The sequence below is a fragment of the Gracilinanus agilis genome, chromosome 5, assembly GCF_016433145.1.
Source record: "Gracilinanus agilis isolate LMUSP501 chromosome 5, AgileGrace, whole genome shotgun sequence".
In the NCBI taxonomy this organism is placed as follows: Eukaryota; Metazoa; Chordata; class Mammalia; order Didelphimorphia; family Didelphidae; genus Gracilinanus; species Gracilinanus agilis.
This window is the reverse complement of record NC_058134.1, coordinates 75745635-75773035: the sequence shown is the minus strand read 5'-3', so window position 1 is coordinate 75773035 and position 27401 is coordinate 75745635. Positions and strand designations below refer to the sequence as shown.

The 27401-nt window shown below is 34.7% G+C and overlaps 1 protein-coding gene across 11 annotated transcripts in view; it reads left to right on the top strand.

Moving 5' to 3' along the window:
• PARD3 (par-3 family cell polarity regulator) overlaps positions 1-27401 on the top strand; it is a 756723-nt gene that overhangs the window by 137063 nt on the left and 592259 nt on the right. For all 11 annotated transcript variants that reach the window (XM_044677679.1, XM_044677682.1, XM_044677677.1 and 8 more), the window contains exon 2: positions 1058-1159. In XM_044677679.1, the coding sequence (XP_044533614.1) occupies positions 1058-1159 (102 nt within the window). The remainder of the gene's footprint in view (positions 1-1057; positions 1160-27401) is intronic.

Below are 27401 nucleotides of genomic sequence, written 5' to 3'. Positions count from 1 at the left end.
CCCCCCCCCCCCATATCTGATGTATAAACCTAGCAGTGGAGCCTTGTGTTTTATGATGTTTAGTAAAAGCATAAAAATGTGAGGAACATTTGTTGACAAAAGAATTGCTCTCTTTTCTTTGATTTTGGGTTCTGTCTCTTCTTTCTCCTTGTCTTGTCCCAACCCCAAAGAGATAAAAATGGCAGCCCTGTTATTGTTTACATGAATTTGTAGACAAATATTTCATAGCTTGAAAATCTTTTGAAAGTAAAAAATGCAAACAACTTCCACCTATTTCTCAGATTTTGCCTAATTTTTATGAAGTAGTTGAGAGTAAACACCGTAGCCAATTAGATGAAACAGACATTTATTTAGCACTTATTGTGTAGAGAGAACCTGTCCTCAGTGCTAGGCATAGAAAGACAAAAATGAAGGTAAGCAGTAATGGACTATTTTGAGATACCCAGACAAGTAGAATATCAAGTGGGGAGTTATGGGAATATAGGAGAGAACCAAACAGAAGACTTTCTGAAAAAAATTTAGGAAGAAATTGTGAAGCAACACTGAGGGAGATAACAGCTCTGTAAAGCCTTAGATTTTTATTAAGAGACAGAAAAACCGGGGGCATCTGGGTAGCTCAGTGGAGTGAGAGTCAGGCCTAGAGACAGGAGGTCCTAGGTTTAAACCCGGCCTCAGCCACTTCCCAGCTGTGTGACCCTGGGCAAGTCACTTGACCCCCATTGCCCACCCTTACCACTCTTCCACCTATGAGACAATACACCAAAGTACAAGGGTTAAAATAAAAAAAAAGTTTATATGGTACCATGAAAAATGTTTAAAAAAAAAAAAAGAGACAGAAAAACCTCTAGTCCTTTTCTGGATTTACTGAACAAATGCATAATGGAGGATGCAGTGAATTTTGTGGATATAGAGATGCTTAAATTTTAGGGGATTTTGAAATATGACACTTCTTTTTTAAAAGTAGGGAATTTTATTTTATCACATCTTGATTTGTTAAGTGGCCTTACAGAATGGCCTTCAAAGATATTAATTATTTTTGTTCTTTTTTTTAATGTAGGATCCAAATTATTGGATAAAAGTTCATCGTTTGGAGCATGGTGATGGTGGGATCCTTGACCTTGATGACACTCTCTGTGATGTAGCTGATGACAAAGACAGAGTAAGTTTTTTTCCTTGAGAAAATGAGTCATGTTCTGTCAGAGATAGTTCCTCTAGCATCTCAGGAAGGTCAATGATCAATCAATTCCAGTAGTTGGGGTCCCCCGTTATTTATTTGCCCCTTCCACAGCATGAACTATGTGAACTAATTTTTCTGTTAGCCACAAAGGATATGAAGTAAGGTTGTGGTTACACATAGAATCTCATGACATGTTTCTGCCAATCAGGATAAAGCCAACTCAGGCTTAGGATGTAGGATGCTTAGAGAATACACCAATCTGAATGAGTAAGTATTTCAAGTTTTTGAGAATTACGTATCCAAGTATTGCAGCTTGTATTTCACTTTAAAAAAAAAAAAACGTGGCAACTTTTAAGAGATTTACTCATTTCCCTGACTTCTTCCACAGAATATATTGAATACAATTTAAATTTCTTTTAGAGATTGTCATATTCAAGCTCTGGGAGTTGAGAGTCACACCTTGATTGACAGGTGAAGACAGTTGGACATTGGAATGTTCCCAGAGGCCGTGAGGACAGGAGGAAAGGCAGCTGCCAGAAAGGATATAAATACCCTGGGAGCCCCCTGACAGGGAGCCCTTGGACCCCTTGTCTTTTGGTACCTTGGCTTTGCTTTGGCTGAGCCTTGCCTAAACTCTTGCCTTCGACATTTGATCTTGAACATTGATTGACCTGTGGATCCTCTGATTCTCCACTCTGGGGAGGGAGAAATGCAGTCAGATGAACATTATCCAGGGCTGATAGAGCCCCATACCAATAATCAATCAACCCCAGGTGGGACCTGAAAGGGTTAGTGCTAGTATCCAGATTACCCTATTCTTTTATAACAAGATTCAGGATTGTTGTTAACCTGATCCAGTTCTTGTTAAAGAAGATGTAATGGTAGCTTCAAGGTGTGTGGTATGTGTTGCCTAAGACAGTGGCCTTGACCTCTTAACTATTGAGAGTTTGTATTAGTTTGATTTTTGCCTTTCTCTGAAGAAAGGGATGAAGTAAAGTATCATTACTTTTCTGAGTAGTACACTCAAGGTTTGTCTTATTGCAAACTTAATTAGTGAATCAAAAATGGAAACAACTTTTTCTAACACGATTTGCTTAACATTTAGAAAACTACTGTAATTTTTTCTATTGCTATTAACATATTTGACTTGCTGGCACCATTTAAATCATCTGTAAGACTGTAAACTCCCTGAAGTTATTATGGATTATTCATCTAAATATCCAACAGAGAGCCTTACCCTGAGTATGTCTCATTTGTTAAATTAAATACAAAACTCACTATCACTCTGTTTTAAAGGGATTATTTGGTATCATCAATGGATTTCTGCTTTATGAATACAATGGTCTACAGACATGCCCCTGTCTAGCTTATGCCTTCTTTTCTCTCTCATTTCATAATGTTTGTTGATGGGGTGTGAAGGAGTAACCACCATTTCAGGAATTTGTTTTGGGTGGGGCATTACTTCAATTTGAAGTGGCTTACTTCAAAGCCTGAACATTCTTCTTCATCATCATCAGATAAGACTATGATGACATATTTAGAAATAGAAGCAGGCCACAAAATTTCCCCAAGCTTTTCATAATATTGTATTCCAAATATAATTCTAGACATAAACAGCATTAACCATTGAATATTTACTCTTTCAAGGAGATGAAAATCTTGTTTATTCTTTATAAGACAGATAAACTTTCTTAGGAAATATTTTTCTGTAATACCATGCTTTACTCAGAATAACGGTGGTGTGTGGTTGAATTCAGGAACGTCAAATTGTTAGGCTATGCAGGAAAGGAGTGAAGGAGGCAGAACGATAATAAATTTATCCCCAACACTTAATGCTGTTTACTCAGGTAGAGCTCAATAGTTGACTAAATGTTGAATCGCTTTACTATCCTCAGGTGAGCCTCTGATGCTAAAATGGAAGGTGGCAGAACTAGTCAGCAAAATTCTTGGTCTATTTGAGCTTTAGCTTCCAAATCTGCAAATGCCGTGCAAGCGTGCTTTTGAAAGCTGTGGGGCATTGATATTTTCCAAATCATCAAAGCACTTATTCTATAAGAGAATGCATAAGTAAGAAAATTCAATTTATCCGAGTTCTTAGGAAATTTGATTTATTTGACCTGCCAGGATAGGATTTTGTAAGCATCATCAGATTTGATGTTTCTGTATTATTGTGATACTATTGAGGAGATATATTGTAGCAAAAGTCTCTCCCTCTCTCCCAAAATGTCATGTATGATTGGGTATTATTCATTGACTGCATCTTGCCTTTTGGTTTATGGCTCATGGATAAATACTAAGGTCACACTTGAGAAAATCTTGTTCAGTCAACTGCTTTTTTTGATTAAAACATTGTTCTATTTCACTGAGTACTGGGCCAGGGACAGGAACACCCTCAGCTCATTTCATTTCAGCTCATTCATAAAGGATATAGTCCATGTGGATCATATTAGATTTATCTGAAACTAGAGAAATTTAAGGCATAAAAGGTCTTATGGTTCTGCAATACTTGACTGGATCATTTTTCTCAGTAATGTGGCTTCTCTGCATTCATACTTGTTCATCTCTTGTGTTTATTGTCCATCTTCCTATAAATCCTCCATAGCACATCTCCTTGATATCCTGATGGCCTTTTTCTAGGTCTTTTTAACATTTAGAGTGTGGGGAGGGAATGTTTTGGCTCTTGCCCTTGTCACTTAGCCCTGAAAATTTGAGACATGTAAGTAGAATTCAATAACCCTGAAGAAATGAAATGGTAAAGTATAATAAGCATAAAAACTTCTCCACACGCTTCAAGCATCAGGCATGTCTATGAATGAAAAACATTAAAATTTTATTTTGAAATAGAATTGTTCATCCTACTGTCTCTATTTCCTTTGCCTCACATATAAAAACAGGACGCCTTGTCAATTAATGCAGTTTCTTCCTTTGAGATATTCTTAAGTTCTGATGTTTCTAGTGTTAAAATTCTTTAGCCATGTATTCCATGATATTGCATTCAAATGAGTAACTACTCCATGGTGCTGTCAGTCTTACTTCATGACATACTTTTTAGATACAAAAAAATGAACTAAATGTAGAAGATCCTGAAAAGTGGAACTTTTAAAGCATGGACTTTTGAAATAGAAACCTTAGTATCATAGGATTTGGGGATGGGACAATATAGAATGTGCTTTGAAGGCTACCCTATCTGTTTCCAAGTCAGATTCCCTTTAGATCATGTAAAACAAATCTAACTCTTTATATTTTTAAAAGATCTCCACCAAAAAGATTGGATTGTTTCTCCTAGGATCACATGCAGTGTTCAACAACCCCCCTATTCAGCAAATTCTTCCTTGTATTTATAGCTACCTCCTGGTCATCTGTGATAACAGGAAGAACAAGATGATTAAAATGAACATATCATCCTGTAGTAGTACAGGCTGTCACACTGCATAATTGGTGCTTGATTATTTATGAATTGACTACATCCATCATTTCTAGCATAGCTAGCTATTTTTTTGGCTACATCAAGAGGTGAGAAGCATATATATTCTATACTTGAATTCTTTCCCTCTGCAAAGAATATCCATTTTTAGCCCCTTTTTTCCCCCTGGATCTTATTCTTAAAACCTTCGATTATGTTTGTGACTCTTCTCTGAGTTTAATCCATTATTTTGGTGCCTTTCTTAAGTTGTAGAGTCCACAAAGGAATATCATATCATTTTAGTATCTGAGTATTATGGTGGTTACTTTGATACTTATTAGTCTCTAAATGTTTGCTGCACACACAGTGTTCAAAGCATTGTGGGGGAGGACATAAAGAAATGAGATGGTTTTCTGTCAACAAAAATCTTATTAAATACTAAATTACAGAATTAGGTTTTGAATTTATGTTCAACATGTATGTTGATAGTAGGTAGGTGTGCTTCTTCTTTCCTCTTACAAATCAAATTTTGTTGATTTGTAGGGTTTGACTTCTCTGTTAGAGTAGACTAATTGTAACCATTTGATATTGCTTAAGGTAAGGAGAAATAAGCAAGGAGTTTTGGGGTATTAGAGCCAGCCTTCTGTTTTCAGTTTAACAAGTTTGGGTTATACAGTCAACTGAATTGATAATCTTTTGTTTTTTTACTGGCTTATAGAAATAATTAATGAAGTAGATCACTTGATCATTATGGAGACCATTTTTTTCTGTCATTTCTGTGTAAGATTAATCAGAGTGGAAAGTCAGAGGCTCTGAATTTCTGGTCCTGAGCCTTACTACTTGCATGATCTCAAGGAAATCATTTAACCCTGTTAGGCCTTCTGTCTCATTCTCATTGAAATGGTGGAGATTGATTAGATAACAATAATGTTCCCCTCTACTTTTTAATTATGATCCAATATTGTACTTTCATCAATTTGGGGGCTTATTATTTTTAAATTGGAATTTTAAATAAGATGGAGAACCTCAGTTGGCCTTTTCATATAAAGGTCCTACATTATTGCCTGCTCAAAAAATTGCTGGTTGCATCCTCTTATTACAGAGTCCTATGTTGACTCCAGATCACAGTTATTCCTTTTTTCTTCTTTTTTTCTTTTAAAAGCCCTTATCTTTTATCTTAGAATTAGTATTGTGTATTGGTTGTAAGAGGGAAGAGTGGCCAGGTCTAGGCAATAAGGGTTAAGTGGCTTGCCCAAGGTCACATTTGAACCCAGGACCTTCCATCTCTGGGTGTGGCTCTCAATCCATTGAATCACCCAGCTGCCCCCTGATATCTCCAAGTAATTCATTTAAGAATAATCAAAGATTATTCTTTCTTTTTCAGTGGACATGGATTTCACTGATACCTTTCTTTGAAAAACTTTTACCTTTGGTCTAAGAATCAATATGGGTAGTGATTCCAAAGCAGATTGGCAATGAGATGTAAGTGGCTTGCTTAGAGTCATACAGGTAGGAATTGTGTGATGTTAAATTTTAACCCAGGACCTCCTGTGTCTAGGCTTGACTATAGCCATAATCTGCCTCGCTAACACTTACTGATTTCTTTCAATAGTCTTAAGCTCGATGTTACTGGTAGACTATATGTAATAGGCAAATTAGAGTATTCAGAACACTCTCTTCTATAAAGAATTTCTTTTCCACTTGGACTTTGTACAAGACATTAACTGTCTATTATAGAGGCGAATATCTTCGGTGAGCATACATCTGCCTATTTTTTGCTTTTCTTTAGTATATGACAAAGATAAAGACAGGGACTCTGTGATTTCACTGGTAAAAGGATTTGAACCAAAGTCTTCTTAGCTCCGAGGACAACTTTTTTTGCCATTATAATTGAAAAGAAATAAAAGTCTAGAAAAATCTCTTTCCCTCTCCTTCCCCTCTTTTTTTCTCCTTTCTCTCTTTCCCTGGGCTTGCTCTCTCAGATCTCACCTGTGTAAACTCTCTTTCAGGTCTAAATGTTATTGTCATTTTATAGATGAGGAAACTGATGCTCAGAGAGATTGTGTCATGTGACTAGTAAATGGTAGCTCCAGATCTACTCATTGGTTGTCTGATGCTATTTTTCAATGAAATAAGTGATATAGACAGGTTCTAAAAAAGTACTCTGGGAAATCTGAAGTAGTAAGATGACTTCTACCTGGAAAGGACTTTATGCAGAATGTGATATTTTATCTTCACCAAGAAAGCTTTGGGATGGATGTAGATGGAAAGCAGAGACAATAACATGACCAAACTGAGAGTTGTTTTCAGAGATTTATGACTAGTCCAATTTGACTGTACATTGTGCAGAAGGTGAGTGAGAAGTAAACTTATGACTGAGGAATGGGCTAGTTGGAAGCCTGAGCCTTGAAGATCAGGCTATGGAATCACAGTGCACAGTGGTATTTCTTGCTCTAATCCAGGTTACCAAGATTGGAGTAGAGCTTGCTGGGACCTGTCTTTGGTGCCTCTGTGGGAAACTGCATTTACCGAAGATGGAGACTGCCTCCTAGTGTGATTGAAAACATAATGGCCGATGGACTTGTTTCTTCATGATTTTATGTGAAATTGGCTCTGCCATTTGAAATCTTCATATTCAGGGAGAGCAGATTTGAAGTTCTTAAACACATACCTCTAAGGCATATATTATGATTTAAAATGGCAGAACTAGTAAATTGTCTTTTCATGTTAATTATTTGAGAAACAAATTAATATTGTTTTCACATGGGTATTTTAGGGAGTTCTTCATCTGCTTCCCCAGCTGCTTTGTTTAAAGCTGGCTTAAGAAAAATTTTGTTTGGTTGGTTTTGAGTTACCTGGTTCTTTCACACATTTGGAATGCACTAGTTATTCTGGCTGTCATGCTTTATATTGATTTTCCAAGTGGTAATGCCAGATATTCTGAGACTAATCTCTCCACTAGCAGCATTGAATGCTTTTTTCCTTGTTCTTCTACCATTACTCCCGAGTTAATAAAAACTTGTTTTCTTCATTTCAACAAGGGGCTGGTTTTTAATGACAGTTTCACATAATACCCTTGAGGTAATCCATGGGATTTTAGGGGATGGACTCAGAAATAGTGCTGGGGATGGTGAAAAGAAATCAAAAGCTGAGATTTCCCTGGAGCCCAACTTGTAAATATGTTCCATATTCCACAGTGGCAAATACACTAATGAAACAATTTGAGCTTCATGGTTAATGCTGAGAACATCTGCTTGGGTTCCAGTGTCTTCACACAGTCACTGTAACACATACCTAAGGAAATTTAATGACTATAGTCTGGTCTCTCAGGTGAGCACTGTCAACACCTTTAATTTATCTTGCTAGGACTCATTTTTCATTCCCTTTAATTTTCTCCTTTTCTTCATATCATTCAACCAGTGTCTATTAACTGCCTACTATGTGCCAGGTATTGTGATAGATGCTAGGTATCCAAAGACAGAATAGCAGTGTATAAGAAGCTGATATTCTCCTGAAGGAAATGACATGGATACAGAAAAATAAACATGAAATAAATGCAATGGAATTAATATGTTAGTTATTTTGGAGTTAGGAAGGGCACTGACAACAGAGGGTTCAGGATATGTAGGAGGTTGCACTTGATTTGAGTCTTAGAGGAAGTGACAGAGTCCAAGAAATAGATGTGAGAAGGGAATGAATGCATTTTGGGCACGGCAGACCACGTATGCAAAAAAGTTTGAGAAGGGAGATGGAATGTCGGGTATGGGAACAGCAAGTGGGTCAATTTGATGAGAATGTGTTGGCTCTATGCATTTACTTTCATGCCATAACAAGCCAAAAGCAAGAAAAGCTCCTTCCTGTGTGGGGTGTGTTATGAAGCAAACAAACATAATAGGATCATCAGAGAACCAGAGAACAGAGAATCTGTTGATGAATGTAAACATTCATATTCACAGCTTTGGAAATTTTTAAAATAATAATTTTAGGACTTTTATTGTGTATTTTTCCTAATAAACTGATAAAACAAAATCTTTTGACAGCCCTTTGATAATACAACCCTTTAAAGCTGAGTGCTTTTGAGGACTTAGGGAGTACCATGGAGGCACAAAAACCTCTTTTCCTATTATCTCTTAATTGGGTTTTGTTATAAATTTGCATCAGATCTTCCACTTTTATAACTTGTGACTTTGATTATCCCCTGGTCTTTCCTCCTTCCTTTCTTTGCGCCCGCGCTCTCTCTCTCTCTGTCTTTTCATCTCTCTCTCTCTCTCTCTCTCTCTCTCCATCTTCCCTCCCCCATTCCCTTCCCTTCCTAGATTTGAACCCAGAACCTACCACCTCTCTGCCTCTCAACCCACTTAGTCATCTAGATGCCCCCATTGTTTTTCTTTCCAATATTTCCAAATACATACTCCTGATTAATTTTTATTTGCAAAATATTTTCCAGTGTCTGCAATAAATGATTCTCAGAAACAGGCTTTCCTAAAAACATTTTCCACTTGACTACTTTTTTTAAGACTCAGCTTTTTTCCCCCCAGTATAACACCTCATAATTTATTTATATGTTAGGCCAAGCAAAATGAGGCAGTATTATCCAGTGCAGTCATGGTGATTTCGGCTGTCAAGACTTGTCAGTTAATAGACGTTCATTTTTAGTGGAGTTGTAGGGTCTGTGTCAGAGATTTTGTAGAGGGAGTAAAAGAGAAATCCTTTATTAATTTGTACTGTTGTAGAGGCAGTCTGAAATTCCTAGAAGGCAACTTGGAGCTCACTGTGCTGTCTGAGACAGGGTTTGTGCAAACTAGAGCTCATTTGTTGGAGTGATATTGAAATGAAGTTCATAAAACATTCATAAACTCTGCTATGTTAAGGGATCAAATTGCTGCTGAAATTTCCAGACATAGAGAGCGAACAGCTTGCATTTGACACAAATCTCATAGTTAATCCCTTTGAAGGATCTTTATCTCCTTAATTAATGCCTGACTATGTATATGCTTGACACTGGAAAAATTGGAAATAAAATTTTTCAGTTACATGGAGGTAAAATAATTTAATAATAAAGAAAACATAGGGTCAGTAATTTTTTAGTAAAGTGTTTCAGATTTATTATAGATTGAAATTTTAATTGTAAGTCATCTCTTCCCCCTAATTTTTTTATGATACGCTTCCTCTCATATATTTTAGTCTATTCTGATAATATTCTGCTTTCCATATCACTTTCTTTTTCTTTTAGAACCAGAAGTTTCATCAAATGGAGGTGATTTTTGGTGGGTGACTGTATTTGAATTTGGTAACTGTTTATTTTAAGTATTTGAGGATTTCATGACAAAATGTGAAAGAGTCATTAGAAGATTAATTAATTTGGGTTCTACTCAGTTTAACAGTTATGTAAAGCTCTGAGAATACACATTCACACATGGGAATTTGTATTTTATTATAATTGCAATAATAATATTTGATTTGAATAATACTTTAAAATTTTTGCAATACTCCATATACTTATGATATTTGAATCTCATTCTGGCCCTTTCAGATGGGTGCTACAGTAATTATCTTTACTATGCAAATGAAGAGACTGGGTCACCTTAATGAAATCTGTTCTGGTTCATTCAGCTTCTAAGTGTTGCAGGTCAGGTTTGACTTTAGGACTTAACTTTAGGTAGGTCTAACATTCTACCTTGTATCCCATGTTGCTTCTTTTATAATGAGTTGCTGAAGTTTTTTTGAGCAAGCCGACTGACATGGTTAATGGATGTACATAAAGAAGAATATTTTGACTATTGGGTAAAGACCAGATTGGAGATGAGGCAACATATGAAGTCTCTTAGAATAGTCCAGGCAGAAACAATAGCGTGATAGAGGTGTGATTGGAGAGAAGTAGATAAAAGAGAGAGATCTTGAAATAGAATTAAGTGGCAACTGATTGAATGTGGTTCAGGGACTGTAAGAGGGAGAGTAAAAAGTCAAGAAAGTCTCTCCATCTATGACTCTGTCATTTTCCTTTGTATTGTCATTCTCTAAAGATATTGACTGATGACCTGTCTAGGGAAGCTGATGAGTCCTAGGTATTAAATATACTTCACAATGATGAGCTTAAAGGGTATTGTCTCTTATGTCTTATTGTACCAGAACTGTAATAATCACTGCAAAAGAACAAAAGGAGATCAGTTCAAATAAACAAATGATTTTAGCTGAGAACAAAAAATGTGGCATGAACTTAATGAATGAATGTTCGTAGCTTCAAATTACATCTTTATTTTTAATACATTTAAGGAATTTAATGAGGAGCCAAATGTATTTATAACGTGGAGCATTAGATAGCAAGATATATTCTAAATTATTCCATAAATATATATACACACATGCCAGATTTAAAAAATGTTTCAAAAGCAATATTTTGTCAGATGTTGAAAAGATATAGACCTCAGCTGTATTTTCTGTTGTGTACTCTTTTGAAGGAGTCATAGCAAGTTTTTGATTTGAACCAACTTCTAGGTTCATTTTGACAAACTAAGCCATTCTTAAATCTACTTTATGGGAATATGGAATTAAATTTTTTTATTTATTTTTGCATAAGAGAAACCTGTACTTTAAATCCCATAGGAGGAATTGAAATCCCGGTGAAGTTGAATTTTAATATAGTAGCATATATCCTGTACAAAATTGGGGAAAATATTACAGAATATTAGATTTGTATCAGAGATTTATTTACAAATGATGTAATCCCAACCATCCATTTTATACATGAAAAAACTGATCTCCAAAAAATTGAAGCAACTTGCCAAAATATTTCCACCTTAACAGACAATTGAGTCATAGAAATTATCTGTTGATAAAGATCACTTAACCTTCTGAAATAGCTTTCAACCACTTAAATCACTTTGAATAAGTATTTTTTTAAAAAGCTTAAAGAAATATAGAAAAATAGAATTTAAAAAAAAATTTGGAGCCTTGTTAAACATCAGGAATACTTAACTTTGAAGAAAACTCTAATTTAGAGTTATTTCAAATAAATAAGGACATGTAGAATTAAAAAAAAAAAGAAAGTCAGTAACTAATCCTTCTTGGTCTAAAAGTGTTTTATATATTATATTTTTTCTCTCTCCACTTTTCATGTCTTTATTCCCGCTTTTACCAATATAAAGAAAACATAATTTAAATGTTTTTGCATGAGCCAAATCAGTGGATTAAAAATGAGAATGGGAATATGTCATTGGAAACCCTCCCTCACCAACTTTGCAGCAAAGTTTTTGATAAGGGCTTCATGTCCAGGATGTTTAAGGAACTGATCCAAATTTTCAAGAGCAAGAACTAATTTCCAGTAGATAAAAGATCAAAGAAATAAAAAGACAGTTTTCAAAGGAATACTGTCAAGCTATCAATAACAAAATGAGAAAATCCTCCAAATCATAAATAATTAGAAAATGTTAATTAAAGCAATGCTGAGGTTTTATTTTATATCTCTCAGATTTTTTTAAAGTCACACAAAAAAGGAAAAATTACAGTTGGAGTGTCTGATGCACTGTTGATAGAACTGTGGACTGATCCAATCATTCTGAAAAGCAATATGCAAGTATGCCTAAAAAGTCATTAAACTGGGTTTATCTTTTAACCCAGTGTTGCCACTATGAGTTCTAATACACAAAGATATCAGAAGAAAGAGGAAAAGAACATAAACATGCAAAAAATGTTTCTAGCAGATCTTTTCACAGTAATTTTAACTCAGAAACTAGAGGGCAAACCTATCAATTGAATAATGACTTATGACATATGAATGTAATGGAATTTTATTACAATAGCACCCATAAAATCAACAACAAAATAATGTCAGGATGTCCAAAATTATTTTTAATTTAAAAAATTTTAATGGACATTTTGCTTTAATACCCACAAATATTAAATATGAAACACATATATCATTTTCATCTTCTAAAATAATTAAGGAAAACATCATTTTTAGAGTGATTGTGATTGATAATGCATAAAAGATGTTTAAAAAATGATCCAGGTTCCCAGGGAAAACAAATACTAGTTATGGGTGTTTATATCACAATCTAGATTGAGTTTGTTTGCTTTAGGATATAGACATTGATGACATTTTTTGCTATCATATGATTTGATTGAAGACGTATGGTATTTTTAAAAAAACATAACAAGACAACAACTTTATATTTATCTTTAGAGGCCTTGACCATTTTCTTATATAGTTTTTTCTTCCATTTTTAATATTTTGGTAAGCATTATTGTCCAAAGAAGGAAGAGGAGGGGAGAAGAGAATGACATTGTTATTTATGTTCCTAGAAACATGATTTATTGAATTGTCTCAAATTTGTATGAAGCAGAAAAGAGGAAAGGGAAATATTGTTGGTTTTTCAAAATCACTACTAATGATAGAAATGAAAATTAAAACAATTCAAAGATTCTACTTCATTCCTACTAAAATGACATAGATGAAAAAACAGGAAAATGAAAAAATTTGCTATAGAAAAACAGATATTTGTATGTATGATTTGGTGCACTTGTGAATAGGTATAAGAATTCTAGAAAGCATTTATTTTGGAGTTATACATGAAAGGTTACTAAAAAGGATGTGCCCTTGGACACTATACTACTATGTACTACTACCTATAATACTGCCAGGCCTATATCAAAAAGAGATCATAGAAAGATCATAGAAAGAGGAAAATGTCCTTATTGTTATTATTAAACAGTTAAGAGTATACCCCCTAGGTTTATAAGAGATATTTCCCAAAGTGGAGGTAATCTCTCATTGTTTGTAATGCAAGTCAAAACACATCAATAAAATGAAAGAATAAAGACTTTTTAAAAAGTGAAGATAGGCTCCAATCAGTAGAAAGTTTGATAAATGATAGATAGCCTCTGATTTTTTAACTAGAATTTTTATTGACTGTAGAAAACCTTTTCTTTGCTATGAATAAAATCATGTCTTTGGCATGAAGAGTTTGGAAACTTTGGAAAGTAACAAAAGGAATGTTGTTTTCCCCTTGGATTAAATAGCTGACGTGAACAAGTTGCAAAAATATAGTTGCCAATTGGGGATTCTGTCTGAATTCTCTAAGTGGTTTGGAAAAAAGAGAGCAAACACTCAGCTGGATCAAAAAGTATTTAAATTAATTAAAAGTTTTTTTGAGCAAATTTGCATATAGTCATTGTTACAGGGCTTGTTATCCGGCAGTTTATTGAACTGTGAATAGCAAATTGTTATCTTGGTTTTTGTCTTAACATATTTTATGCGTTTTATTGTCTTCTATTTATTTACCAACATTGAATCTAAACTAAAACTATAGCGCCCTTTGATCAAATGTTAAGCAACCTTTATAATTTACACTACAACTGTCTTAACTTTTGGACAATATTTCTAAATTATTTTTATCCTTTTGAGCATTATATGTGTGTATATATCTTAAAACTTAATACTAAAGAGAATAGAAATTTTGCTAGTAAATTTGCACAAGTCACCACATTCATATGAGAACCATATGTCACTTCACTAGGGTGAAGATGATAAAACAAATGTAATGAGAATCAATATTAAAGTACTACTATGAAAAATATAAAAATTAAGACATCTTCTCTGTTCATAAAATACCAGTAGTACTGAACTTAAGACATGCAGAGCACTAAATCCAGAGCTTTATGTGCAATTTAAAAAAAAATTTGTATGGGGGCAGCTGGGTAGCTCAGTGGATTGAGAGCCAGGCCTAGAGACGGGAGGCCCTAGGTTCAAATCCAGCCTCAGACACTTCCCAGCTGTGTGACCCTGGGCAAGTCACTTGACCCCCATTGCCTACCCTTACCACTCTTCCACCTATAAGTCAATACACATAAGTCAAGGGTTTATAAAAAAAAAAATTGTATGTAAATGTATATACACATACATATAAAATTATATCCATCTCTCTCTATTTCTATATCTCACTATCATTCCAATAGCAAAGGCAAGGTTTATTCTTGTGCCTTCTACAGTGCTTATGTATATAATATAATAACAAACTCCATTTGTTGAATACAATTTCACTGTATCCATGTTACAGTAATAGATGCTATATGGCATGGTCACTCAGGAAACAACTTATTCTGTGTTTTAAAAGGAGAACACGAATACGCCAGTGATAGAAGCTGTGCAGAGCATCTGAGTATTTTCGCAATGTGCAGGATCCTGATTATTTCTTTTTCTGAGAAGCAATAGGATTATGTAAGGATGTTGATCATTTGATGATGAATGATCATTCTACATAAATTTTATTGCTAGTTGTTAGGATTTTAGTCATTTTGAGGGATGAGAGTGGGGCTATAGATAAGAATTAAGCCTTAAGTTTTGCTTTTGTGATTGCATCGTTTTGTAACAGAAATTTGAGTGTTTTTATTTTTGAGACATAATGGTAGAGTAAGCCTCTGACATTCTAGCCATATGACCATGAGCAAATCACATAAACTTTCATTTCCCTAATACAGTAAGTTGTAGACATAAACAACAGTTATAGTAGCTTCCACCCAGGGGTGTCCTACAAAACCTGGACAAAATCACAGGTCTGTATTAAAAAGAAAAGGCTTAAATGATCCAAAAATACTTTTTAACTAAAGCATATCCAATGATTAAGATGAGAAGCAAGGTCAAGTTGAGAAACTTGGTATAATAACCTAAATGATAGTTTGCATAATTAATAAGTTTGTGAGTTTTGCCAGCTTGTTACATTTACTTCACTACTGTACTTTCTCGTGGTTGTTTTTCTTCGTACAAGGTGTCCCATTTAATGGAATTTTAGGCAATGAAATCTTAAAATTGCATAGAGACTTTCAATGTTACTCTTTAACGTTATGTATACTTTATCATAATTTATCCCCTTTCATATTTAGTTGTGTTTCTGCTCTTAGGTAAGTGATATTCTAAATTCTGGCACATTTACCACATAGCCCATATATTTTTGAGGTGCAAAATTATAACGTTTATTTATGATTTTGCCACTTGGCTTTTATATATAGCTTTGCATTCTAGGGATGGTCATATGTCCATCATTTTGTTGGTGTGGGCACAGTCTATTTAGAGGCAATTAGTAAGCTCACTATACCTATGTAGATAGTGGGTGGTCTTTTAGTGTTTAACACTTTCTTCATCCTGATTTCATCAACTGGTGGCAAACCCATGGCCAAGGAACTTCTCTAAATTTCTTATCTAGACCTTTCCTCCTGTGATGGATGCACAGTCCATTTCCAGGTCCATGTTTAAAGTCTTTCCTGTTCGGTAGGACCATCAGAGCTTGGGTTCTGCTGGTTTAGATCATGAGAATTTAGGGTTACCGGTTACCCTCCATGCCAAGATGAGCCATCAGAGTTGGATTTGAGCAGAGGTAGATAAGACTGAGAATTTAAAATATATTCATTTATTTTCTTGCAAATATCATACTATAAAATTGAGAAAGTTCTTGAAAGTCATAGTGTATAAGATTGTTAAATTTAATTTGCCTTTGTACTCTGGGTAGTGCTTTTTTAGTTTCCAAAGCACATCATTGTCTTCTGGAATTATAATATGTATTCATGGTCACCTGCACCCACTTCCCTTTTATTTGGTCATTTTCATCATCTTCATTACACAGCCTTATATAACCTCATAGATAGACAAGAGGCAAAATAAAGGAAAGTAATGAATGAATGGAAAGATATTCATTGTGTACTTCTTAAGCGAGTGAATTAACTCCCCCAGTGGAAGTTCCCTATGGAAATATGGATTTTGAAGGGCTAAATCTGATATGGTGGACATAAATAGGTATAAATGATGCTAATGCTTTCTTTTTAAAGAAGTATGATATTTCCAACACCCTTCCTTTTATGGACAGACGAGTTATGAAAAAGTCCGGGAGCAATTTCCATAATTCTATTGTGGTTTTTAATCTTTATGAGATTTTTCATTTGGATGAAAATGTTTTCACATGGATTTTTGACAGGGATTTAATCCCTTGAAGGTGAAAAAACCCCTCCAGCATATTGAAAAAAACTTTGGATTTTCAAGCAAAAGTATGATTATGATTTTTGACTCTTTTCTGTACATTATATATTTATTTTGGCAAGAAATAAATTAGAAGCTGTTTTTGGCCTGAGGTATTTGCCCACACCCTGTAAGCATCAAGTTGTGCAGGTATACCCTGTTTTACTCAGCTTCATCTACTTTTCATTCACCTTTTATGTGCTTAACAGGATGGGTCACTCTTTTGTCTATTTCCTTGAATGGCATCGTGGTCTGACCTGTCCAACTAGAGGTATTCAGTTAATGTGATTTAGTCTCCTTAGCTTAGTGGTGAACTTCAAGTGAAGTGCACATACTCATATGATGTAGAGCTCAATGAGATTACTCAAGATGGGTTGGCATTTATTTTTTTTTCTCTGTCTTTTTAAAGTTGCTTTTTCACAGAACTGATCAAACTTTACTTAAGTTTTAAATATCATTATCAATGGTTCCTTGAAACCTGCAAATTGGGTATTATTTAATTTATTCTCTGGCTAGTTTGGGGGATATTGACTTGACCTGGAGTTGTTCATTTCTCCTGGATCGAGATGGCAGGTAGAGTGAAGAGAAAATTTGACAAGAGATATTCCTCTTTTTCTGGCAATTCCCGGAAAGACTCAGTGAAAGCCTTGAGGTATTCCAGGTCATTGAACAGCAAACGATCTACTTTGGGAATCCAGAAAAGGCAGGTTGGTGTTGTATTTAAGTATACTTTTCATCTAAGTGGTTCAAACATAGTTGACTTTCAAGATTTAAAGTAACCCCTGGAATATAAGTTCTGGGATTTTGTTTTTGTTGTTGAACTAGTGAACAGAAATCCATTTTCATTGGAGATGATACTTTACCAATATTTAGTTTCTATTAGGGTGTCAAAAGCCATCCCTTTCTTTCATGTCACTAATCAAGTGAAAAAGTATATTTCAACATTTTTTACTCTTTGATTTTGGTGCAGGGCTTTTAGTGTATTAGCATAAAAATGAAATAGAAAAATTCATATATCTAAATACTGATTCTATACATTTAATGTTATTGTGTTTATAAATATAGTTATACAGAGGACTTAAATAGGAAGTTAATGAATTAGCATATAGAGTGGCCCAATTCTTTATATAGTCACAAATAATTTACCCAATGTAAATTAGTCTTTATTTTGCTTTACTCTTAGGTACACTGTTTAGGATTGTTTGATATTATAATAGTGATAGAAATAAGAATCAGATTTATGATTTCTATTTGGTAAGGGAGCTCCTCAATGTTTTCTGCCAATGCATATGCCTTCATTTTCCATCTGAAATATTTACTGTATTGTTCAGAGCCAAAGGTCTTGTCCCCAAACGGTACATATTTGGAAGGCAATTCCATAGAGTTCAAATGGTAAATGTGTGAAATAGCTAATAGCTCTTATTAAAATTTAGGAAACTAGTGAGCTTGTCTCCCTTTCTTCCTTTTTAAAGTAGTCATTAAAAAAAATGAAAGACAGCATTCTTTATGTATTAGTCCTATTTTTAGGAAGGACTGATGCTAGTTGTAAATAATTACACTATTTACTCAGGGAGAACCCTGGTTTTACATAGTAATTCTTTCTTGGCTGACTGCCATGGATTATGTATGCCCTCTAGTGGTCCTTTTATATCATGGTGGATTTTTTGTTTGTTTTTATTATTTGTTCCGTGGAAATAGTATTCTGAATCCTAACATTGTAAGGATTTATAGAGTCATCATATCCACACCCTTTCAGAATTATTGCTAAACATCCTTGATAAATCCATTTGGACTATTCCTCACACTAAAGGAACCTAATGGGTTCATATTTCTTTTGGCTAGATATTGATACAGTGGTTGTAGCAGTATTAATATAGTGACTTCATAATAATGGTAATCTCAGTGTTTCTAAAACTTTATTTTCTCTAACACATTTCCAATATGCTTTTGCTCATACTAGTGTTTGTTTTTCCCTTTCCTTTATTTCTGAGGGGCATGTATATTTAAGAACCTGACTCAATGAAATGTTCATGATTATTGAAGGGGACTTAAAGGACTAGAATAAATAATTTTCTTAAAAATTTCTAAGCATTGAATGACAAAATTCACTACAGTTACAATAAGTCACTTACATTTATAAAGGACTTCCTCACAACAGCTCGGGTGGTAGGCAATATAGATATTATCTTCTACTCTTTTATGAATGAAGAAAATGAGGCATAAAGAGGTTATGCAATAGTCACCTGGCTAATCTGGTATCAGAACTGGGGATTAGAAACTAGTGTTTTTTTTTTTTTTTAATTTTAAATATGGGCACTTTTCCTCTGTTATGAATAGTACTTGGCAGGATATTTACCCAAATGTACACATAAATGATTAGGTTGTTGCACCCATTGCCAAAACTACCCTCAGTGTTTGGTAGGCTCTGAAGAAAAACATATGGAAGGAGAGGTATTGAGCTGCCTACCAAACCGAAGGTGTAAAGAACCTTTGCGGTGACCTCATTTTTGTATGCCTGTAAAACTTGGACAGTCTGTCAGCACCACCCCAGGAAACTGAATCTCTTAGGAAGATTTTGAAAATCACCTCAAAATATGGTATGGGGCACTTAACTCTTGAATTTTTTGAATTGAACTGCCAAGCATTCAAACTCTTCTCCTGAAAATGCAACTCTGATGAGCTGGCAACATCATTTTAATGTCAAACATACCTTTGCCTAAAAGACTGTTTTACAGAGAACTCACACAAAGCAAGTGAAGTCAGAAGAAGCAATACAAGGAAGCTCTCAAGGTCTCTCTGAAGAACTTTGGTATTGATTTTGAGTCATGGGAGACACTGGCACGGGACCATCCAGCATGACATGCCTAAGCCAAAAAAAAAAAAAGTTGTGTGTTTCATGAACAAAGCAGAATTGCAATAATACAAAGGAAATGTGAGATGCATTGACACCTACATAATGATTATTTTGGTCTTGCTTGAGTATGATGGTCAACAGCTACTACTAAGTATTCGTTCCAAACATTATCCAACAACTCTGAGTTATGCTAATGTGATGTGGGTTGCTGTATTTACAAATGTATTTCAAATAATTATTTCAAGTTGTGTATAAATACAGAAAAATATGTTTTAAAAATTAAGAGAAGAATGTATGCCAAAGGCAATTCTGTAGGAAATAATAAAGGAGCAAGGTAAGAATACTATCTCAAAGTGGTGTTGCAGATTCAGAAAGTAAAATTTTTACTATGCTTAAGCTTGAGAGTGAGAGCCTTGCTTATGTCACTCAAGATGTCAAAAACCCTGCTGCTGATGTCTTAACTTTTCATTAAAAATCTCTTGACACTTTACAGAAGGCTGATAATCTGGAGGATCATTTGACAGAGTCCAATTTGTTTAATTAAATTCTGCTGAAAGTTCCTGACTTCCTGCTCTCAACTTCTTTGTAATTGCTAGTAGTGGGCATAATCACAATTGTGTTCTGTGCTTTCATAAATGCTTTTAAGATATTAATTTAACTTTGAAGCAGTACTGTCGGACAGGACTAGTTTATCTCAGAGATAAGATCAAGTGCCTCTTCTGAGAAATCAATAGTGAAATTTCTGGAGTTGGATAAATGAACCAGAGGTGGTAACTGGATGAACTAGCTTTGTCAGGTTATTTATAGCTCCGTGAAACTCTGATAAAACAGTAGGAAGAAATGATTACATACTAGAGATATACTACAGTAATCTCTTCTCCTTCCTTCCAAACCCATTGAAGTGAGCATCACTGCACTGTTTGGCATATGATAGTGGGGAAAGTTTCTAATATCACCATTAATGATGTCCCTGATAATCTGGAAGACCCTGAATCAAACATTAAATGATGTTCACTGTACCATATTTATTTTAATACCTCAAGCATCTGTACTGTGGTTCCTTTCAGGAACAATCTCTCTTTATTTGAGTTTGTCTATTGTAGAGAGTCTTTTAAGAATTGCCATGGCCAAAAAAATTAATCCCATTGGAGAGCCAGAGGTATTGGATGAAGTTGCTTTGTAGATATTATTTACAGACATGTTCAAATCTAATAAAACAGCAGCAGCCAAACCCCATTCAAACTTAGTTTAGTCATCAAACAATAGACATCCATATGAAGTACTTGCAGCTAAGTGGCAATTGCTAGACATGTCAGTCTTCTGGCAGAGCCTTCCAGGACCCAGGGTTACCTTCATGTTTTTTTTTTTTTTTAATCATGATGTTAAACTTGTAAGTTTAAAAAACATAAGTTAATTTCATTTTTCTAGCTCTTTAATATACCTTTCCATTATGTAGGTAGGTCTGATGTACCTTTTTTTTCCTTTAGGAAACATCATTAAGCCTCTATTATATGCTAGAGAACCTCACCTTTAACTGTAATACACAGTGCCAGGTGCAGTGAACATGAAGTAACATGCTTTTGGTGAAGGTGATGTCAGCTCCAGATTCTTACAAATATTCAGGAAATACTTATTCAGGAGAAGCATGCTACTATCTGATAGCATCACTGGGAGAGAAGTTTCTAATTCTAGACTCAGGTAGCACAATGGATAGGATGCTGGAGTCAGGAAGACCTGAGTTTAATCTGGTTCTGCTCACTAGCTGTCTGATCCTGGACAAAACACTTTTTTTTTTCTTGCCTCAATTTCTTCAACTATAAAACAAGGATAATAATAACACTTGATTTCTAGAGTTGTGGGGATCAAATGAGATATTTGTAAAGTGCTTAGCACAGTGACTGATAGGTACTTAATAAATGCTAATTCTTCTTTGAGGAAATGCTTCCTTCAGATGCATATCCTTATTTCTTCTGAAATTTATGCTTTTAAAAGGTTGTGAGGCAACTAGGTGCCTTAGTGAATAGAGAGCCAGAAGTTCTGGTCTCAATTCTGGCCTCATACATTTCCTAGCTGTGTGACCCTGGGCAAGTCATTAATATGCCTAGCCCATATCACTCTGCTGCCCTGGAACCAATAGTTGATATTGATTCTAAGGCAGAAAGTAAGGGTTTTAAATAAAAGTTGCTGGGGACAAAGAGCCTAGGGTCACATAGTCTGTCTCTATCCATCTTTCTTCCCTTCCTTCTCCTTCCTGATTTCAGGTCTAATACTTTAATAATATTTAATATTTAATGTACCAACCAGCTGACAAAATTAAAGTGGTGAGGTTGATGATCTCTGTCCCATCATCTTGAATGAAAAAAAAAACATTTATTAAAGTAAGTGTTTACTATGTTTTAACATTTGTAAACATTGATAAAAATAGAGACTAAACATAAGTTTGGACAGTTAGGCATAGGTCTATTACTAGTATGGGTTAGTAGTATAATTCTTGCCCTTGAAAGACTAATCTTCGTTTGCGTTAACATAAGTAAATTCACTGTCACTACTTATAAGGGAGCTATATTATAATAATAATATTTAAAAATCACTTATCTTCGATTTTAGAATGAAGCATATAATCATTTTTGAAGGACTTCAGATATATATTTTGAAGTCTTTTGCTTAGTCTTTTAAAATTTTATTTTTATTTATTTAAAAATGATTTTTGTACCTGTCACGCGCACAGAAACTAGTGTAAAGGCTATGAGCTGGTTCTGTAGAGTATGTCCATATCTGTATATATGTGTGTATATGTATGTAGAGGAATTATGTAGAAATTAAAATTTTATCATATGCAATTAAATAATAGCTTAATTTCATTATCTTAAGAATCTGCTTTTAGTGTTTACCTCTTTAGTTGTGATCATTTTGTGTCATTTATTACAACATGTTGAATATGGTAAGAGGGTTTTAAAAAAGTTATTTTATACTTTAATTTTGAACTTTTGAGAAAAGAAAATGTTTTAGCAGAATTTAGTTTTCTTACCAATTACATTTCCCATTTTTAGATTATCAGTTTGGAATATGCATGTATTTCCAAATATTCAACTGACTTCTAGCTAATAAAATTGTCATTTAAAATGTAGCTTGGAACTTTGTCTATAAAAAGGACAAGTTTGATTTAGATGTGTCTTGACAAACATTTTTAAAATTAAAATAAATTTTTTTGAAATTGGTCTTCTGCATCAGAACATATTTTACAAATGTAAAGGAAAGTAGTGAATTTCAGCTTCATCATCAATTTCCCTGTCAGATGAGCAATAAATCGATAACAGAAGTAATAAGACACAGGGAAAATTTAATGGGATCTGTGTTATTTCATATATGTTGCAGTTGAAGCACTTATTTTCTTTTTGATTTGCAGACCATAATTTTCACTGACAGCATTAGTAGCTTTTAGCAGAACTGCCATTGACAAGTGACATCCAGCTAGACAGATACTGCCTCATCTGACTTTGCTTAATGACTCCAGTGTCTGTCTGGCTTGAAGCATAGTAAATCCTAATAGTTGCCCATGTATTATTTAATACAAACAAGTATAAAAATGAAGATGACAGTAATGCCTCTTCACATTTTTCTTGCTTGAGGAATTTCTTTATCTCAAATACTTAAAGCTTTAACTTGTTGATAGTTATTGTGGTTTTCACTTATCTGCCTTTACATACAATTGAAATCCAAGTATTAAACTTAAAAAATGAGGAAAAATTATTTCAGCTGAATGACTTAGCTTTTGTTCTCTGATGTCCCACACTACTTTTTTTGTGTGTTTGGTGTAATCATAGATTGCATTGCAGGTGGATTAAAAGAGGTAGGTCCCTATATTGTTTGTTTTTTTTTCAATAAGATTTGGTTTATGGTTCACTATTACCAAATGCTAAAATTTCATCTTGCTCTTTTAGGAACTGGTTTTTTTTTTTTTTTTTTTTTTTTTTTACAGTGTGAATCACTGTTACCTTGCAATATTGGTATAATCTGCAAGAGACTCATGTTTCAACTAGAAGGGGACATTCTTAGATATACTCATCACTTACCTGTCCCTTAAACACAACCTATATGTAGACAAGAATCATTGAGTAAAAATTAACTTCTTTTACAGGTATGCAGGTTTTTTTTCTTTTAGTGTGTATGGTGCTGATTAGCTAAAATAGTTTTCTTTTAGAAGTCAACTTGTCTTAAATGCATTCAATCTATTCAAGCTATTTTGGTTTTAAGCTCCCCCCCCCCCATTTATATAATTTAATAAATTAGCTTTTTTCATGGAGCCTCTTAATCTGACAATACAGATCCTATAGAGAGGGATCCTGTAGACAAAATCTGAGGGTAGTTTTACTTATCCTTTCAGCTTCACTGAAATATAAAATATAAAAGTCAGGTAAAATACTTATCAAATTTTACAAAGCTCTATATAGGTAGAAGAATTGACTGAATCTAATAAACTGAAATTTACTTTAAAATACTACCCTCGGATTAAAAAAAAATAACTGCAGGAATTGAAAAGGCATAGATAGATAGCTTGAATGGAAAAAAATCAGAGGTATTATTGCATTAACAATAACTCTCACTAGTAATCAACAATGTGACATGGTGGTCTCAAAAAGCTAAAGTGAGCTACAACTTTATTCAATGAAGTCTGGTGTCCAAGGGTAGAGGGGACAGTCCCAACTTACTGTTTCTTGGTCAGACCAAATCTGGAACAGCATATTGAATTCTAGGTTTCTGGAAGACTAATGCCAGACTGGTCTACATGCAGAAGAGGGTGACCAAACGGTGAAGAAGAACAAGGTCTGGGGCAGCTGGGTAGCTCAGTGGAATGAAAGCCAGGCCTAGAGATGGGAAGTCCTGGGTTCTAAGTTGACTTCAGACACTTCCCAGTTGTGTGACTCTGGGCAAGTCACTTAACCCCCATTGCCTAGCCCAGTAATTCCCAACGTGGGTGCTACCACCCCCTGGCAGGTGCTGCAGCGATCCAGGAGAGGGGTGATGGCCACACTTTTTTTGTATTAGATTCTATTCTAAGTTCAATAAATAGTTTCATGCTTTCCAGGGGGCGCTAAGTAATATTTTTTTCTGGAAAGGGGGTGGTAGGCCAAAAAAGTTTGGGAACCACTGGCCTAGCCCTTACCACTCTTCTGCCTTGGAACCAATGCACAGTATTGATTCTAAGAAGGAAGGTAAGGGTTAAAAAAAAAAAAAAGAGGAAGACCAAGTCTGACTGCCTAAGGGATAGAGTTGCTGCAGGTGTATAACTGTGAGAAGAGAAGACTTAATAGGGGTATGAGAGCTGTGTTTGAGTAGTTGAAAGCTTGTCATGTGGAAGAGGGATTAGAGTTGTTCTGATCAGTACCAGAGGGCAAAATTAAAAGATTTCCGTGGAATTGGTGAAATGACACTTGTTGGCTCTGTGTAAGGGAAGAGCTTCCTAACCATTGGAATTGTGCCTCTGTTAGGTTCCTGTGGCACTGGAGGTTTTGAGGTGAAGGCTGCAGGAACACGACTCACATATGCTGTAGGTTTTTGTTCAGGTGTAAATGAATTTCAATATATGGACACATGACTATTTGTTCAGTCAACATTTATTAAGTCCTTGTGATGTGTAAAACACTATGCTTGGTGCTGAGGAACACTGATAAGGCTTGTATATGTGCTTATAAAGGCATTTACAAAATAAATACAAGTTAATTATATGGAAGCAGGTACTCCTGCCGCAAGAATCCTGCAGGAAGAATCAAGAAAGATTTTATGTGATGATAGCACTTGAGCTGAGTCTTGGGAGACCAGGGATTCTGATTAGCAGAGTTTGAGGGAGGGGATCATTTTAGGTGTGGGGACCCCCCAGTAGAAAGATATGTGAACAGGGGGCAGAGTGTCATGTATGAGAATTGTAAGAAGTCCAATTTAGTTGTACCTAGAGTGCATCAGGTGAATTAATGCATCAAAGACTAGGAAAATAGGGTTACAGCCAGGTTGTGAAGAGGCTTAAATGCCAAACAGGAATTTATATTTCATCTTAGAGGTAGCAAGAGTTCATATTTGAACTGGAAACTCTGAGGTTCTGTGATCTTTTTGTCCTGTTCTTGAGTAGAAATTATCTTTTGATTTCACCTGTTGGAAGCCATATAAAGAAAACATGCATTTATTCAGATAACCTTAGCCCAAAACAAACAGATGAAAGAGGCAGGAACAGTAGTATGAATGTGACGTCTCCCTTCTCTTGTTCAATTCAGAGCATTTATTTTTACTTTTTCACCATAATGGTGCTGGATGTTAGCTTTGTGTCATGTCTAAGTCCTGAGTCCTTCAGCCTGAGAGTGTTATTTTTAGTATTCTTAATTAGCAATTATTTCAATGCTGAATGAAGTATATTTCATCCTAAAGGAATTTGTCATAATAGATTTTTAACTGTTGTGCCACCGTCTGAGTAATTATACAAAATTGATATATTTAAATAGTTACTTAGAATGATCTGCAAATTGAGTGTAGCTTCTTGATTTTTATTCTACTTTGAGGCCACCGTATTGGGAGGGTGATGAAAAGATCAGTTCCTGTTTTCATCTATCCCCTGCTCTCCTTGCCTTGTTTCTTAGTCTCTCCTTTTTAGTGTCAAGTACTTTGCAGATGTAGTCATTAATATTTCTCTTTTATCCTTTTCATCCCCATGGTAGGCTCCTGCTACTATAGATTTTTCTTAAGTCTTAGCAACTAGTTTCCAAATAATTTTTACCTTAATGATTTTCTAGTGCCACAGACTGTCAAACTAAGTATCTTATTTGTGTAGGGTGCTCATGGTATAATGATGAATAATAATCCCAATAGCCTTTCCTCAAATTATTTTATGACTTTAACACAGTAAAAGCGAATGCAGATGTTGGACAAGGACCATCCATCTTCTTAGTATCGGTTCTCTGCACCTGTATGTTTTGACAGATATAGTTCAGAGTACTAGCTCTTATGGGCATTGACAAATGTGGCTTACAAGAAAGCTTCAGCATGATATACTTTTATTATAGTTCTTTTCCTGCTTTGAAGGGAAGTGCTTGCTTTTGACCTGTAACAGTATATTTAATGGAAAATTGCTCCTTTCGTAGGTAGTCCTTGATTGATTTTTGAATTTAAATTCTCGGGATTCTAAAATAAAGTTCTTGTTCTTCTTCTCTAAAGTGCATGATTACCAATGATTAGCTAATACTACTTATAAAAGCTCTCAAAAGGTGTAAACATTTGGAAGGTTCTTTTAAAAACTTTAAAAAAATTTTGACTTTTGAGGAAGTCAGTCAATGACTGGTCCCAAAATTCAGAGATTTGATGTCAAGGTATAAAATATATAATGTGACTTCTTGGGAAAGAAAACTATTAGTGAGGTGTGTGAGAGAGAAGCAACAGAGGCAGAAAAGACAAATTTTGTGTGTGTGCGTGTGCGTGTGCGTGTGCGTGTGCGTGTGTGTGTGTGTGTGTGTGTGTGTGTGTTACTAGAAATCATTGACTGGAGAATAGGTCATTGATAAATCCATAGCTGTGTAGTTTTTTCAACTAAAAAGTATTAAATTCTTACTTAATTCCTATAGTGCCATCTAGAGACAGGGAAAAGTATTGATCAGATTTTTGAGATTTAAAGAAAAGTGTCAATTACTATAGTTTAAAAAAGTATCATAGAATTCTTTTAATAACTGAAATTTATATAAATTATAATAGAGTCTAAGACCTTTTCTTCTTGATCTTTGTTCCTTGTAGCTAAGTGTATACAAACTCTTTTTGCCTCTACTCTGAGGATTCAGTTTAGGTTAAAATCAGTGTTGTATTGATTTTGGTTAAAGGAATAAAGACTTAATTATCAAAATTCTATCCCCCCTCATCTCCCATCACAATGCACTTCAGCCTGACCTCTACAGCTTTGTAATACCTTTAGCATTATATATTTTGGTAT